General features: G+C 37.5%; 1 protein-coding gene across 3 annotated transcripts in view; it reads left to right on the forward strand.

The window, feature by feature from the left end:
* Nucleotides 1-15610, forward strand: part of MALRD1 (MAM and LDL receptor class A domain containing 1) — a 600846-nt gene that overhangs the window by 343720 nt on the left and 241516 nt on the right. For all 3 annotated transcript variants that reach the window (XM_042230497.1, XM_060397269.1, XM_042230498.1), the window contains one exon: nucleotides 2650-2833. In XM_042230497.1, the coding sequence (XP_042086431.1) occupies nucleotides 2650-2833 (184 nt within the window). The remainder of the gene's footprint in view (nucleotides 1-2649; nucleotides 2834-15610) is intronic.

Below are 15610 nucleotides of genomic sequence, written 5' to 3' on the forward strand. Positions count from 1 at the left end.
GAGGATGGGATGGCTGGATGGCATCACGGACTCGATGGACGTGAGTCTGAGTGAACTCCAGGAGTTGGTGATGGACAGGGAGACCTGGTGTGCTGCAATTCATGGGGTCACAAAGAGTCGGACACGACTGAGCGACTGAACTGAACTGATTTGATATGTTATATCCAGAGTTGAATGAGAGCAAATATATTAAAATTATATACTACAATAACTCATCATCAGGTCAATCCATTATCCCTCTTTTCTTTTCCTATCATATACAATGAGAACAAATATATTAATTAATTCTCATTTGTTAGAAGGCCTGCTGTCAGAGTAAAGAAATGATGTGCATTTTATTGGTTAAAGTGATCACACAACCTTCTTTGGTGGCATTTGGTGGAAAACCCTTTTGGTAATTGGCATAGTATATAAGTGGTTCTATAAACTTTGGAAACTAACAGGACAAATTAGCAATATATTCCCAGGTGGCTCAGTGGGAAAGAATCTGCCTTCCAGTGCATGTCATTATCTATGCATGTTATGCTGTTAAGTGTCAAACACTTTCTACTTTAATCTTTAATTAATCATTCCTTTGATTCCAAATCGCTAAGACATTGGTGATAGTCAGAGACTAACCTTGAAAAAGCTTCTCTTCCTTAATCATTAGAAAGATATGAATTTCCATTAATTAGGTGTGAATTTCCCATCCCCTTCAATGCAGAAGCTACAGGAGTCTCTGGGTATAAAAATTTGTTTGTTATTTTGGGGAGGATGTTGAAATATCTATCTGTGTACTGTTAGTTGTGTTACAAAGTTAATTTTAGAGTAACTAATACAGAGTTCCACTTTCTCTCTGTAATTCCCCAGAAGAGCTGCTTGACTGACTGATCTGTGCCTCCCTCAACAGAATGAGGTGTCAGCTGCCTCATTTATTAACAGTAGTTTCCGAAAAGGGTGAGACTATGAATGTGTAACTCCTTTGAATCTCCTCTTCAAGCATTTCTTTTTTCATTCAGTCCATATTTTTAAAAAAATCTGTAAAATATGTATTTCAGTTATATGCTATAAATCAGTTGGAACATCTTATTTGATTTTCTAGATGCCATTCCATTACATATTCTCCTCTATTCCACCTTTTTGATTATAAGATTCAGTGACCAAATTTACTTGTGAATTTGTCATAAAAACACAATACTGGACCCTGAAATATTAATTTTGGGGACATAAACATAATTATATATATTTTCCCTTTTTATTTGCTATATATCCTTTGTTATGATTTGTTAACCTTGAATTCCCAATAAGGACTGTGCCCGGAATAGCAAAGAGCAACACATACAGTTTAAGCCTTGTCCTTGTGATCAACTGACTTACATTCTGTTTTACTGTTAGCATCATTTTTTTGCTGTTGTTATTGTTAAGATTATGCAATATGTCACATTATGTCTTGTCATGTCAGGTCATGTTGTACTTGGATTATTCATCTATTAGAATATTGTACTGCTAGCAGACCAAACTTTGACATTCAGAATATTACTAATTTGGGTTCTTGAACTTTTTAATCAATAGAAATTGATAAGAGGGAAGACAAGAAATTCGACCAAGATTTCATTGGGACTCGTGCTACAGCATCAGGGAGCAAAAACAAGTGCCAGTTTCCCTTGCTTGGGTCCCTTAAGTGGGCTGAGGAATGGCATGGGTGGTCTGCCCACTTCCTTGGTGGTACTGTTGTGCAGGAATCATGCACTGTCCCTGCTTTTGCTCCTGGTACCTCAGAAGTGGGAGTTGTGTTTTAGTCTTTTTGTAGCTTGTTCATAATTTACTCCACCTGTGCATAGGTACAGTTATTTTTAGTCCCTTGTAGTTTCTTAATATTCCCTTGGCCAAGGAAACATTTGTCTTGAGGGGAGATATTTAAATGTTTTCTTAGAAAATTAATTTTTCCTTTACAATTTGAAGAATTTGCTCTAAAATACTGTTAAGCCTAATGTAATAATCCTAGTAGAATTTTATAAATAGCCAAAATCATATGATCATCTAATAGAATTTTTGAAATACCATCTTTGAAATAATAATACTTTCCATTCACTTCACAATATCTTATATCTATCAGGGATCTGTGATTTCTCCCAGCTGTTCCTCCTTTCTTCTCTCTTTTCTCTTTCCTTAAGTTATTTCAGGTCTGTAAAGAAAGGTATTGGGTTGGACAAAAAATTTCATTTGGGCTTTTCATAAGATATTACGGAAAAATCCTAATGAACTTTTTCGCCAACCCAATACAGTATCAGTGATTAAAGAATGGGCATAGAAGTTTGGCGGGAAGGGTACCTAGAGCAGTAAAACCAGGGCTTCAGTAAACTGTTCAGACTCCATCAATTATCCATTGAGAACTCTGCACACAAGCAAGAAGTGGGTTTAACTGAGTATTCACTTGCTAATAATGATGTCTCTGAAAATATTGAAACAAGTTTACAAGTCTTGCTCATATTTCTTTTGGGAATACTTTAGTAGATTAATGGGCCTCTGCTTCAATGGGGTAAAGTATACCATGACTATTATCAGCTTTAATCAGTTTTCACTGGTCAAATGCTTGTGTTCTAAATAATTGGTGTTTTTTCCTTCTTTTGTGTTAAATTATTTGCCTAATGCAAACTTCTTTATCTTTAGACAGAGAAAGGATTATCTAAAGTATGGGAAGAAAATAAGCAGAACTCTGGTGATCGCTGGCAAAAGGCTGTCATCCTTCTAGGAAAGTTAAGGAATTTCGAAGTCATATTTCAAGGCCTCCGTACACGGGATCTGGGAGGAGGAGCTGCAATTGATGACATTGAATTTGAAAACTGCATGACTGGTAAGTTTCTGGAAGGCTCTGCTGTTTGGAAGCACACATAAAACCTAGCCATTTATCTTTGCTTCATGTTTATAAAATGTTCTGCAGTTACATATTTTGTATGTACATAAAAATCAATTGAAAGAGATGATTTTATGATGGTTGAATTTACAGCTCCATGTTAAGAGATAATAGTTTCTCCATCTTTGATTATATATACTTTTTCATCCCTTGATTTTAAAGATAATTCCTCTCTTCCTTCTGTGTTAACGTCTTTTTCTAACATGTAGAAGTGTTTTTCTTTGAATTTATTTTTCAACACAATTTAAACCATAAGCCTAATATTCTCATACATTTATGTAATTAATTTTAAATGAACCAGTAGAAAGGGTTAGAAAACAGGAAGTTAGTGGCTATATAAAAAATATATACAACTAGGGGTAATTCAAGCAGAACTTGAACTGAGAGCTATGCTTAAGGCATCTAAAAAGCTACGCATGTACACCCGTGGTGGATTCATGTCAATGTATGGCAAAACCAATACAGTATTGTAAAGTAAAATAAAGTAAAAATAAAAATTAAAAAATAAATAAATAAATAAAATAAAAAGCTACTCTAGCCAGTGAACAATACTTTGAAAAATATATTATCATTTATCATGTTTCTAAATCTGAAGTATAATTACACTTAGATTCTCTTTATGAAACTACCCAGAAAATGTAAAAAAATAATTATAAATATATGTGTACAGTTTCACAACTTCAAAGTTTCTTTCTGAGAAGTTATTCCATCTTATTTACGAAATAGTACAGTGTGATATGTCCTGCCCATGAAAGATACACCTTCTGTGATTTCCTGTGCTGGTTCCCTTAAGGGAAGCCCCTGGGACTGAAGAGCTAAACCTGAGTGCTGCTTAATTCTATTGCTGCTTTCATATTAAAATATCACTTCACTGAGACATTTTGAAAATATGACTTTGATTTTTAGTGCTGTTAGAGCATTTGCTTTCTTTATGAAAAGCCTTCTGCTTAGATGTCAGTCTTTTATTGAGTCCCCCACCCCTCTGCTGTGTTTCCAGCAAAGGCAGCTGATACTCAGCTATTATATGTATACACACGCACACATTACATAAAAGCAGAATGTATGCGCCCTAGATAATCTAGGGAGCAGAGAATCTGAAAACAGGCTTTGGGTGTGGAGGTGTTTGGAAGAGGATTCCTGGACCACAGAAAATGGGCTCTGAAAATATAATCATGAAAAAGTATCTTAGAAGTTAGAATGTGCTTCTTTAATGCTTTTCTAGTAACTTCCTAGTAATATGCTGCTGCTGCTAAGTCACTTCACTCGTGTCCAACTCTGTGTGACCCCATAGACGGCAGCCCACCAGGCTCCTCCGTCCTTGAGATTCTCCAGGCAAGAACACTGGAGTGGGTTGCCATTTCCTTCCCCAACGCGTGAAAGTGAAAAGTGAAAGTGAAGTCGCTCCGTCGTGTCCAACTCTTAGCGACCCCATGGACTGCAGCCCACCAGGCTCCTCCGTCCATGGGATTTTCCAGGCAGGAGTACTGGAGTGGGGTGCCATTGCCTTCTCCCAGTATCATGCTAAATTTCCATTATAGTTTGTTACTAAATTTATAAGTGATTCTGGCAAGTTCAAAAGGAGAAACTCTTCAAAGCTTTATCTAAGATTTTTAGAAAGAAGCTTTTATTAAATAGGAGAGATTCTTTTCTTCTCAAGGAAAGCAGAATGATTCTTGGATGGGTTGATTCAGTGCAGAAAAAAAATTTGAGAGTTATTATTCCAGTTTTGCCAAGTTTCATGTTGAAGTTTTTATTCTCTTAAAGTCCTGTGAAAATTTACATGATTATAATGCATTCAAGTCAACTGAACATTCATTCCCCTTACTGACTAATACTTTATTGTCTTATATTTAGTGATATAGTACTTTTAAGTCTTTCTATGTCATAAATAAAGAGGCAATTTTGGTTAATTGTAGTGAGTATAGTCAATTGTGTGTCAAATGTATTTTAGGAAGAAGTAACCGTTTTTCAATAGCCAGGCTGTTGCATATGTCTGGAACAAAAAAAAAGCAATAATTTTTTTGGTCTTCTTAGTTTTAAATTGTAAGCCAATAAATTAGCAGTGCTGTGAAAAATCAGTAAGAAGAAGCAATTAGTGTATAAGTTGATCTAGGTTGTTTTCTCCTATTGCTAATTTAGAAGATAATGGTATCTGACAAAACATCAGAGAGACAGTATAGAATGGTGGTTAGAAACAAGGAGTGGAGTCAAACTACCTGGGTGTGGAAACTGGCTCTGCCACTGACTGACTTAGGTGAGCTTATTTCACTTTTCCTCAGTTTCTTCATCAATAAAATGGGTACAATAGTAATAGCACTTCTGTCATAGATTTCTGTGAATACTATATTACTATATATAAATTACTTAGAATACTCTTGACACTTAGTAAAAACTTTATGTATTGCATTGCATTGTTTCACCCACCATCATTATATTAACTGAGTCATATTTTTAAATGGTACTTTATTGCTCTATTAAGAAACCAGCTTCAGATCCTATGCAAATATATCACCATAAAATCTATCATGGAACTGATTCTCATTCAAGATGAATAATTTTAAAAATGACTTAATATTCATTTATCTTATCATTTCCTGCCAGTTACAATAGAACATATACTGTATGATGCCATTTATATAAAATGCCCAGAATAGGAAGTATATAGAGACAGAAAACAGATTACAGGCTCAAGAATATGGGGTGGGGAAGTGACTGCTGATAAATATAGGGTTTCTTTATGAGATGAGGAAACTATTTTAAGTTTTTATAGTGATTGTTACACAATTCCATAAATATACTAAAACCATAAAGTTGTAAACTTTATATGGATGGACTTAATGGTATCTAATGGAGAAGGCAATGGCACCCCACTCCATTACTCTTGCCTGAAAAATCCCATGGACAGAGGAGCCTGGTGGGCTGCAGTCCATGGGGTCACTAAGAGTCAGACACGACTGAGCGACTTCCCTTTCACTTTTCACTTTTCACTTTCACTTTCACTTTTCATGTGTTGGAGAAGGAAATGGCAACCCACTCCAGTGTTCTTGTCTGGAGAATCCCAGGGACGGGGGAGCCTGGTGGGCTGCCGTCTATGGGTTCACACAGAGTTGGACATGACTGAAGTGACTTAGCAGCTTAGCAATGGTATCTAAATTATAAATTATTTATCAAAAGCTATTAAAAATAATGAATTCAGAAAAAATTCTGGGAAAAATGGTGGTGGTGGTGAATAGCTTTTGAACTTTCCCAAATTCTCACATAAAACAGAACTGGGGACTATAGCCAATATTTTATAATAAGTATAAGTGGAGTATAATATCCTTTAAAAATTATGAGGCACTATATTGTACCCCTGTAATTTATATAACACTGTTACATCAACTATATTTTAATTTTTAAAATTAAAAAAAGAAATAGTCAAAGCCTAGTTGGCAGTCTATAAGCTACAGAAAACATATGCAGCAAAGTAAGTGAAAATGCATTCCCAAGAAACCCAATATATAAGCTACTGAGGATAAACTGCCAACAGCCACAAGATCTGAATGGTATTTGTGTGTATGAGACAGAAGCCAGGAGAATCTCAAAATTGTCCACAGATACTCACTTGAAGATGCAGTCACGTGGTTTTAAAATGGCAGCCAAAACTGGGAGAGATTTCACCTACTTTTAGGATCATTGGGACCAAGGGATCTGTGGTTAAGTCTGTGGAGCTGGAGCAGTCTAAACCCCAGGAACACTCAAAATGGATCCACCAGGATTCCCTTTCAGGACAGCAGCCCACATTCAAAAACAAAAAAAAATGAACAAACAAAAACACCACTGGGAGTGAAGTCAAAATTGAACAGGGAAAGATGAGAACAGAAAAGACTAACATCAAAGAGTTGGAGGGACCTAGATCCAGAAAATTTTGAAAAGGACATCATTATGTTTCATGTATATTGAGTATATAGACTTATAAATCTTCCTAGAGTCGTAACAGAGTGTCTCTGAGATTTTTCAAGGACTTTTTGACAACTCTGGAATCTATGCATACTTTTTAAATTTCAAAATTAATGAGAACAAAGTTTTAAATTGATCATGAGTGAAAGGGGAGAAATTAGAGGCTATAGATGAGATATATTTGATGGTTATCTACTTTACCTGAAGATAAGAAAACTATTTCAGCTTCATGTCTACTTTTTACCTTCCACTCAAAAACACATAACTTGGTTTACTAAGTAATATTTAGTACATGGACAACATAAAGCTAGATATATACCCATTATTTCTTTGCATTTAGAGCACCTCATGGTGCTACCTTCAATTAACTGTCAAAATTATTATTTTTTTTAAACAGAAAAAAAAAAAAGAATAGGTCTGTCTATGCTGTGTGCAGGGACACATTAGGAAGCATACCTCTTTTTGGACAAGTTAAAATAGAACCTAGTAGCTTATTCATTTTTGAAAAAAATGACTGTTAATGAATTTGATTTTTTTCTCTTTTTATTTTTTTAAAATATAAATTTATTTATTTTAATTGGAGGTTAATTACTTTACAATATTGTATTGGTTTTGCCGTACATCAACATGAATCCACCACAGGTATACACATGTTCTCCATCCTGAAACCCCCTCGCTCCTCCCTCCCCGTACCATGCCTCTGGGTTGTCCCAGTGCACCAGCCCCAAGCATCCAGTATCATGCATCAAACCTGGACTGGCGATTCATTTCATATATGATATTATACATGTTTCAATGCCATTATTCCAAATCATCCTACCCTCTCCCTCTCCCACAGAGTCCAAAAAGATTGTTCTATACATCTGTGTCTCTTTTGCTGTCTCGCATACATGGTTATTGTTACCATCTTTCTAAATTCCATATATATGTGTTAGTATACTGTATTGTTTTTTTTTTTTTTTTTTTTCTGGCTTACTTCACTCTGTATAATTGGCTCCAGTTTCATCCACCTCATTAGAACTGATTCAAATGTATTCTTTGTAATGGCTGAGTAATACTCCATTGTGTATATGTACCACAGCTTTCTTATCCATTCATCTGCTGATGGACATCTAGGTTGCTTCCATGTCCTGGCTATTATAAACAGTGCTGTGATGAACACTGGGGTACACGTGTCTCTTTCAGTTCTGGTTTCCTCAGTGTGTATGCCCAGCAGTGGGATTGCTGGGTCCTAAGGCAGTTCTATTTCCAGTTTTTTAAGGAATCTCCACACTGTTTTCCATAGTGGCTGTACTAGTTTGCATTCCCAAGAAGAGTGTAAGATGGTTCCCTTTTCTCCACACCCTCTCCAGCATTTATTGCCTGTAGACTTTTGGATCACAGCCATTCTGACTGATGTGAAATGGTACCTCACTGTGGTTTTGATTTGCATTTCTCTGATAATGAGTGATGTTGAGCATCTTTTCATGTGTTTGTTAGCCATCCGTATGTCTTCTTTGGAGAAAGGTCTATTTAGTTCTTTGGCCCATTTTTTGATTGGGTCGTTTATTTTTCTGGAATTGAGCTGCATAAGTTGCTTGTATATTTTTGAGATTAGTTGTTTGTCAGTTGCTTCATTTGCTATTATTTTCTCCCATTCTGAAGGCTGTCTTTTCACCTTGCTTATAGTTTCCTTTGTTTTGCAGAAGCTTTTAAGTTTAATTAGGTCCCATTTGTTTATTTTTGCTTTTATTTCCAATATTCTGGGAGGTGGGTCATAGAGGATCCTGCTGTGATTTATGTCGGAGAGTGTTTTGCCTATGTTCTCCTCTAGGAGTTTTATAGTTTCTGGTTTTATGTTTAGATCTTTAATCAATTTTGAGTTTATTTTTGTGTATGGTGTTAGAAAGTGTTCTAGTTTCATTCTTTTAAAAGTGTTTGACCAGTTTTCCCAGCACCACTTGTTAAAGAGATTGTCTTTACTCCATTGTATATTCTTGCCTCCTTTGTCAATGATAAGGTGTCCATAGTTGAATGGATTTATCTCTGGGCTTTCTATTTTGTTCCATTGATCTATATTTCTGTCTTTGTGCCAGTATGATAGTGTCTTGATGACTGTGGTTTACCTTCCTCTGCAATTTTCTGGAAGAGTTTGAATAGGATAGGTATTATCTCTTCTCTAAATTTTTGGTAGAATTCCACTGTGAAGCCGTCTAGACCTGGTCTTTTGTTTGCTGGAAGATGTCTGATTATAGTTTCAGTTTCCGTGCTTATGATGGGTCTGTTAAGATTTTCTATTTCTTCCTGGTTCAGTTTTGGAAAGTGGTACTTTTCTAAAAATTTGTCCATTTCTTCCACGTTGTCCATTTTATTGGCATATAATTGCCTATAATAGTCTCTTATGATCCTTTGTATTTCTGTGTTGTCTGTTATAATCTCTCCATTTTCATTTCTAATTTTATTGATTTGATTTTTCTCCCTTTGTTTCTTGATGAGTCTGGCTAATGGTTTGTCAATTTTATTTATCCTTTCAAAGAACCAGCTTTTGGCTTTGTTGATTTTTGCTGTGGTCTCTTTTGTTTCTTTTGCATTTATTTCTGCCCTAATTTTTAAGATTTCTTTCCTTCTACTACCCCTGGGGTTCTTCATTTCTTCCTTTTCTCATTGCTTTAGGTGTAGAGTTAGGTTATTTATTTGACTTTTTTCTTGTTTCTTGAGGTATGCCTGTATTGCTATGAACTTTCCCCTTAGCACTGCTTTTACAGTGTCCCACAGGTTTTGGGGTGTTGTGTTTTCATTTTCATTCATTTCTATGCTTATTTTGATTTCTTTTTTGATTTCTTCTGTGATTTGTTGGTTATTCAGCAGTGTGTTGTTCAGCCTCTATATGTTGGAATTTTTAATAGTTTTTCTTCTGTAATTGAGATCTAATCTTACTGCATTGTGGTCAGAAAAGATGCTTGGAATGATTTCAATTTTTTTGAATTTACTAAGGCTAGATTTATGGCCCAGGATGTGATCTACCCTGGAGAAGGTTCCATGTGCGCTTGAGAAAAAGGTGAAATTCATTGTTTTGGAGTGAAATGTCCTATAGATATCGATTAGGTCTAACTGGTCTATTGTATCATTTAAAGTTTGTGTTTCCTTGTTAATTTTCTGTTTAGTTGATCTATCCATAGGTGTGAGTGGGTATTAAAGTCTCCCGCTATTATTGTGTTATTGCTAATTTTCCCTTTCATACTTGTTAGTATTTGTCTTACATATTGTGGTGCTCCTATGTTGGGTGCATATATATTTATAATTGTTATATCTTCTTGGATTGATCTTCTTGGATCATTATGTAGTGTCCTTCTTTGTCTCTTTTCACAGCCTTTATTTTAAAGTCTATTTTATCTGAGTATTGCTACTCCTGCTTTCTTTTGGTCTCTATTTGCGTGGAATATCTTTTCCAGCCCTTCACTTTCAGTCTGTGTGTGTCCCTTTTTTTGAGGTGGGTCTCTTGTAGACAACACATATAGGGGTCTTGTTTTTGTATCCATTCAGCTAGTCTTTGTCTTTTGGTTGGGGCATTCATTTACATTTAAGGTAATTATTGATAAGTATGATCCCATTGCCATTTACTTTATTGTTTTGGGTTCAAGTTTATATACCCTTGTTGTGTTTTCTGTCTAGAGAAGATCCTTTAGCATTTGTTGGAGAGCTGGTTTGGTGGTGCTGAATTCTCCCAGCTTTTGCTTGTCTGTAAAGCTTTTGATTTCTCCTTCATATTTGAATGAGATCCTTGCTGGGTACAGTAATCTGGGCTGTAGGTTATTGTCTTTCATCACTTTAAGTATGTCCTTCCATTCCCTCCTGGCCTGAAGAGTTTCTATTGAAAGATCAGCTGTTATCCTTATGGGAATCCCCTTGTATGTAATTTGTTGTTTTTCCCTTTCTGCTTTTAATATCTGTTCTTTGTGTTTGATCTTTGTTAATTTGATTAATATGTCTTGGGGTGTTTTGCCTTGGGTTTACCCTGTTTGGGACTCTCTGGGTTTCTTGGACTTGGGTGATTATTTCCTTCCCCATTTTAGGGAAGTTTTCAACTATTATCTCCTCAAGTATTTTCTCATGGTCTTTCTTTTTGTCTTCTTCTGGGACTCCTATGATTCGAATGTTGGGGTGTTTAACACTGTCCTGGAGGTCTCTGAGATTGTCCTCATTTCTTTTAATTTGTTTTTCTTTTTTCCTCTCTGATTCATTTATTTCTACCATTCTATCTTCTAATTCACTAATCCTATCTTCTGCCTCTGTTATTCTACTATTTTTTGCCTCCATAGTGTTTTTGATCTCATTTATTGCATTATTCATTATATACTGACTCTATTTTATTTCTTCTAGGTCCTTGCTAAACCTTTTTTTGCATCTTCTCAATCCTTGTCTCCAGGCTATGTATCTGTGATTCCATTTTGATTTCAAGATTTTGGATCATATTCACTATCATTATTTGGAATTCTTTCTCAGGTAGATTCCCTATCTCTTCCTCTTTTGTTTAGTTTGGTGGGCTTTTCTCCTGTTCTTTTACCTGCTTGGTATTCCTCTGTCGCTTCATCTTGTTTATATTGCTGCTTTTGGGGTGGCCTTTCTGTATTCTGGCAGTTTGTGGAGTTCTCTTTATTGTGGAGTTTCCTCACTGTGGGTGGGGTTGTACAGGTGGCTTGTCAAGGTTTCTTGGTTAGGGAAGCTTGTGTCAGTGTTCTGGTGGGTGGAGCTGGATTTCTTCTCTCTGGAATGAAATGAAGTGTCCAGTAATTAGTTATGAGATGTCAATGGTTTTGGAATAACTTTGGGCAGCCTGTATATTGGAGCTCAGTGCTGTGTTCCTGTGTTGCTGGAGAATTTGCATGGTATGTCTTGCTCTAGAACTTGTTGGCCCTTGGGTGGTACTTGGTTTCAGTGTAGGTATGGAGGTGTTTGATGAGCTCCTGTCAAATAATGTTCCCTGGAGTCAGGAGTTCTCTGGTGTTCTCAGGGTTTGGACTTAAGCCTCCTGCTCCTGGTTTTCAGTCTTATTTTTACAGCAGTCTCAAGAATTCTTCTATACAGCACCATTGATAAAACATCTAGGTTAAAGATGAAAAGTTTCTCCACAGTGAGGGACACCCAGAGAGGTTCACAGAGTTACATGGAGAAGAGAAGAGGGAGGAGGAAGTTAGAGATGACCCAAATGAGATGAGGTGGAATCAATAGAGGAGACAGCAAGCTAGCCAGTAATCACTTCCTTATGTGCATTCCACAACTGGACTGCTCAGAGATGTTCACAGAGTTATACAGAGAAGAGAAGAGGGAGGAAGGAGACAGAGGTGGCCAGGAGGATAAAGTGGGGAATCAAAAGGAGAGAGACAGATCCAGCCAGTAATCAGCTCCCTAAGTGTTCTCCACTATCTGGAACACACAGAGATTCACAGAGTTGGATAGAGAAGAGAGGGGGTAGCGAGGTGACACAGGTGACCTGGTGGAGTAAAAGGAGAGTCCAAACAGAAAGAGAGCAGTCAAGCCAGTAATCTCGTTCCCAAGTAAAAATGGGTAGTGAAGATTGGGTTCTTAAAGGTACAAAATTGATAACAAATACCAAAAAGCAAAGATTAAAAATCTAGAGTAGAGTGTGGAATTTCAAAAATACAATATTAAAGAAAAGTTAGAAAAAAAGAAAGATAAAAAAGTCACAAAAATTATAAAATATGTATATATATATATATAAAGTTTGCTTTTAAAAAATAGGGTCCTTTTTTTGCAAAGTAATAGTAGGTTATAAAAGTGAAAATTAAAGGAGTAATAAAGGACTTAAAAATTTTTTTAATTAAAAAAAAGAATAATGGTAAAAATAGTAAAAATATATCTAGGACTTTGGTGTTGTGGGTATTGTGGGATCAGTTCATTTTCGGATAGCTCCTTGGTCCGGCTTATATTTCTCAAGATCTGTAGGCCCCTTCCTATGTAGTCGGTACTAATAACAGGGTTTTAATCTATTGCACCTGTCACTTCCAAGGCGCTTCCCTCTATTTGAGCTTCTTCTGTTTGCTGGTCTCTTCAGTGTCTGATTTCCACCCTGACGCAAAGGGGGTGGTGGTGGACACTTTTTTAAGGCTCACTTGTTCAGTCACGCTGTGGGGAAGGAGGGACGCTGCAAACAAATAACTCTGGCGTGTGCTCGCAGTGCCTTAGCCATACTGTGCCTGCCCCCACTCACGGGGCATGCACCCTCCCTGCCCACACTGCTCAGGCTCTAGGTTGCTCCGCTGGGAACCGTCCAAGGCTGGCGCTGGGCTGCGTGGACCTCCCAGGTCTAAGCCGCTCAGGTTCAGGCACTCGAGTAGTCCTCAGAGGCACAGACTTGGTTGGGCCTGCATTTTATGCCCTTCCCAGGTCCGAGCAGCTCAGGTGATGAGGTGTTTGCCCAGCGCAGTCGCTGTGACTTACCGCCTCCCCTGTCGCTGCCATTCGGTTTTCTGGGTGTACAACCAGCGCACCTTCTCAGGTGGATGTTGACTGTCCAGAACCCCAAGAAGTCTTAGTTAGCAAAGAAGCCTGCTTGCAGTTTGGTAGATAATGTCTCTCTGGGGCTGTGATTGCCCCCTTCCGGCTCTGGCTGCCTGTCACCGGAGGGGTATGGTCTGCAGCCGGCTAGTTCTGTTCAGTCCTTTGTTCTGTGTGCGGGCCTGGTGGTATCTTTGGGGTCTTCGCGGGGTAGCTATCCCACAGTCTAGTTTGCTAGCCCAAGTTAGTTTGCTCAGATTGCCCTCAGGGCATTCAGGCCAGATCCTTACTCTAAGCAATGCAGCCTGCACCTCCCTGCCCAGCCCCTGCTTGCTAGTGGCGGGTGCAAGCATCTGTGCTGCTTCTCTGCTGGGGGAGTTACCACTGGGCTCATAATCTGTGGGTTTGCATTTTTTATTTATTTTTCATCCCAGTTATGTTGCCCTCTGTTCTTCCAAGGCTTGCCACAGACAGCAGTAAGAGTTTTTCCTGGTGTTTGGAAACTTCTCTCTTTTTAAGACTGCCTTCCCAGGACGGAGCTCCATCCCTACCTCTTTTGTCTCTTTTTTGTCTTTTATATTTTTTCCTACCTCCTTTGAAAGACAATGGGCTGCTTTTCTGGGTGCCTGATGTCCTCTGCCGGCATTCATAAGTTGTTTTGTGGAATTTACTCAGCATCTAAATGTTCTTTTGATGAATTTGTGGAAGAGAAAGTGGTCTCCCTGTCCTATTCCTCTGCCATCTTAGGACCGCCTCCTAATATTTTCTCTTTTTAAATTCAAGTTGATTTAGAAATTATTTGTACAAAAATCTTATAAAATACAACCACCATTCTATAACACAGAAAAGTAGGAAGGGAATTCATATAGTGACAGAAGAAATATTCCATCAGTGTAACTTATAAAAGTGGCAATTCAAAATTTAAAAGGTTACTCAATTTTGGATCAATATTATTTATTAAGTAAAATCATTTATTATGCACAGTCATTCAGCTGATACTTATTGAGCTGACTATTAATACTAAATATCAGTTATGTCAATTTTACAGTAACAACGCTAGGTGCAAATCCTAGTTTGACCACTTGATATCTACTCTGTGGTTTTAGGCAAGTTTCATAATCTTCCTTCGTATTCTTTTCCTCAGCCAGAAAATGATAGGAATACTGCTTCCATCTCAAAGAGCTCTTACAAGGATTAAATCATTTACTTTAAACAAATTCTTTGAAGAATATGTGGGGCATAAAAAGCACTGAATATTTGTTGACTACAAGTATAGATGAACAACAATGACAAAAAGCTTGACATTGTTCTAGGCACAACACTTTCTGTATCAGCGCTTAAAAGCTGGTTCTGTCCATTCCCATGTTCAGTCAGTCTTTATCGCTCAGCTACTAGGCTACAGAAAACTGCAGTGAACTATGTGCATCTTTTTGAAGCAGGGCTGAAATGCCTGTGGTTCACAGTGTTTGGCTTTCCTGATTTTCCATGTCCCCTTTCAGTACTCCTTTCTCGATGCCCGGCATTTCCTCCCCTTCCCTGTGTGCCCCTCCTGTGTCTTCCACTGCCAGCACTGCTCTGTGAGCAGTCTCTAAGACAGTGGTAAGCTGAGGACCTTGGGATAGGAGCCAGTAACAGTATAAAATGTTGCCTTTTCCACTGAAAAATCTAAAAGATCCAATTGAATGATGACCAGTTTTCCACTGAAGGAAAAGAAGGAAATAGTTCAGGGATTGCAAATGCTTCCAGAAGTCAATAAAGTCTTCTAAGTAGACAGGAGCCCAGTAGCTACACCGTCTCTCTCTTAATTCATATAGAGGAAAACACCTCATGCTCCCCCAAATAATCCTAAATGTGAAAGGAAGGAAGCAACCTTGGGGAGAAAGTAAGAGAAGATAGCATCATTATAATATCAGATATCTAGTACGTGGTCTTCGCACATCACCTAAAAAGATTATAATGACTCTCATACCTTTTGTTTTCCCCCTTAAACACTGTAGGTATGACTCCTCAGTGTCCTGTAAGCAGTAATTGATTTGGAGTGAAAAATAGTGGTTTGATGGTAATGATTTCAGCGCAGCCTCACTCAGAATTCAAATTGAACTTGGGAGATCACAAAACAGTGACTGCTCTACATAGAGTTCACATTTACATAAATCTATACACACTACCCTGTGGAGTGACTTCAAAACTTTGCTTCTTCACTTACTTAATCTGAAAAACTGTATTTCTGCTCAACAGAGGAGTGTTCAAGTAATTTTCTCTTATAGTAAATGTCAGAAGAGG

This window comes from Ovis aries, chromosome 13 (genome assembly GCF_016772045.2).
Source record: "Ovis aries strain OAR_USU_Benz2616 breed Rambouillet chromosome 13, ARS-UI_Ramb_v3.0, whole genome shotgun sequence".
Classification (NCBI taxonomy): Eukaryota; Metazoa; Chordata; class Mammalia; order Artiodactyla; family Bovidae; genus Ovis; species Ovis aries.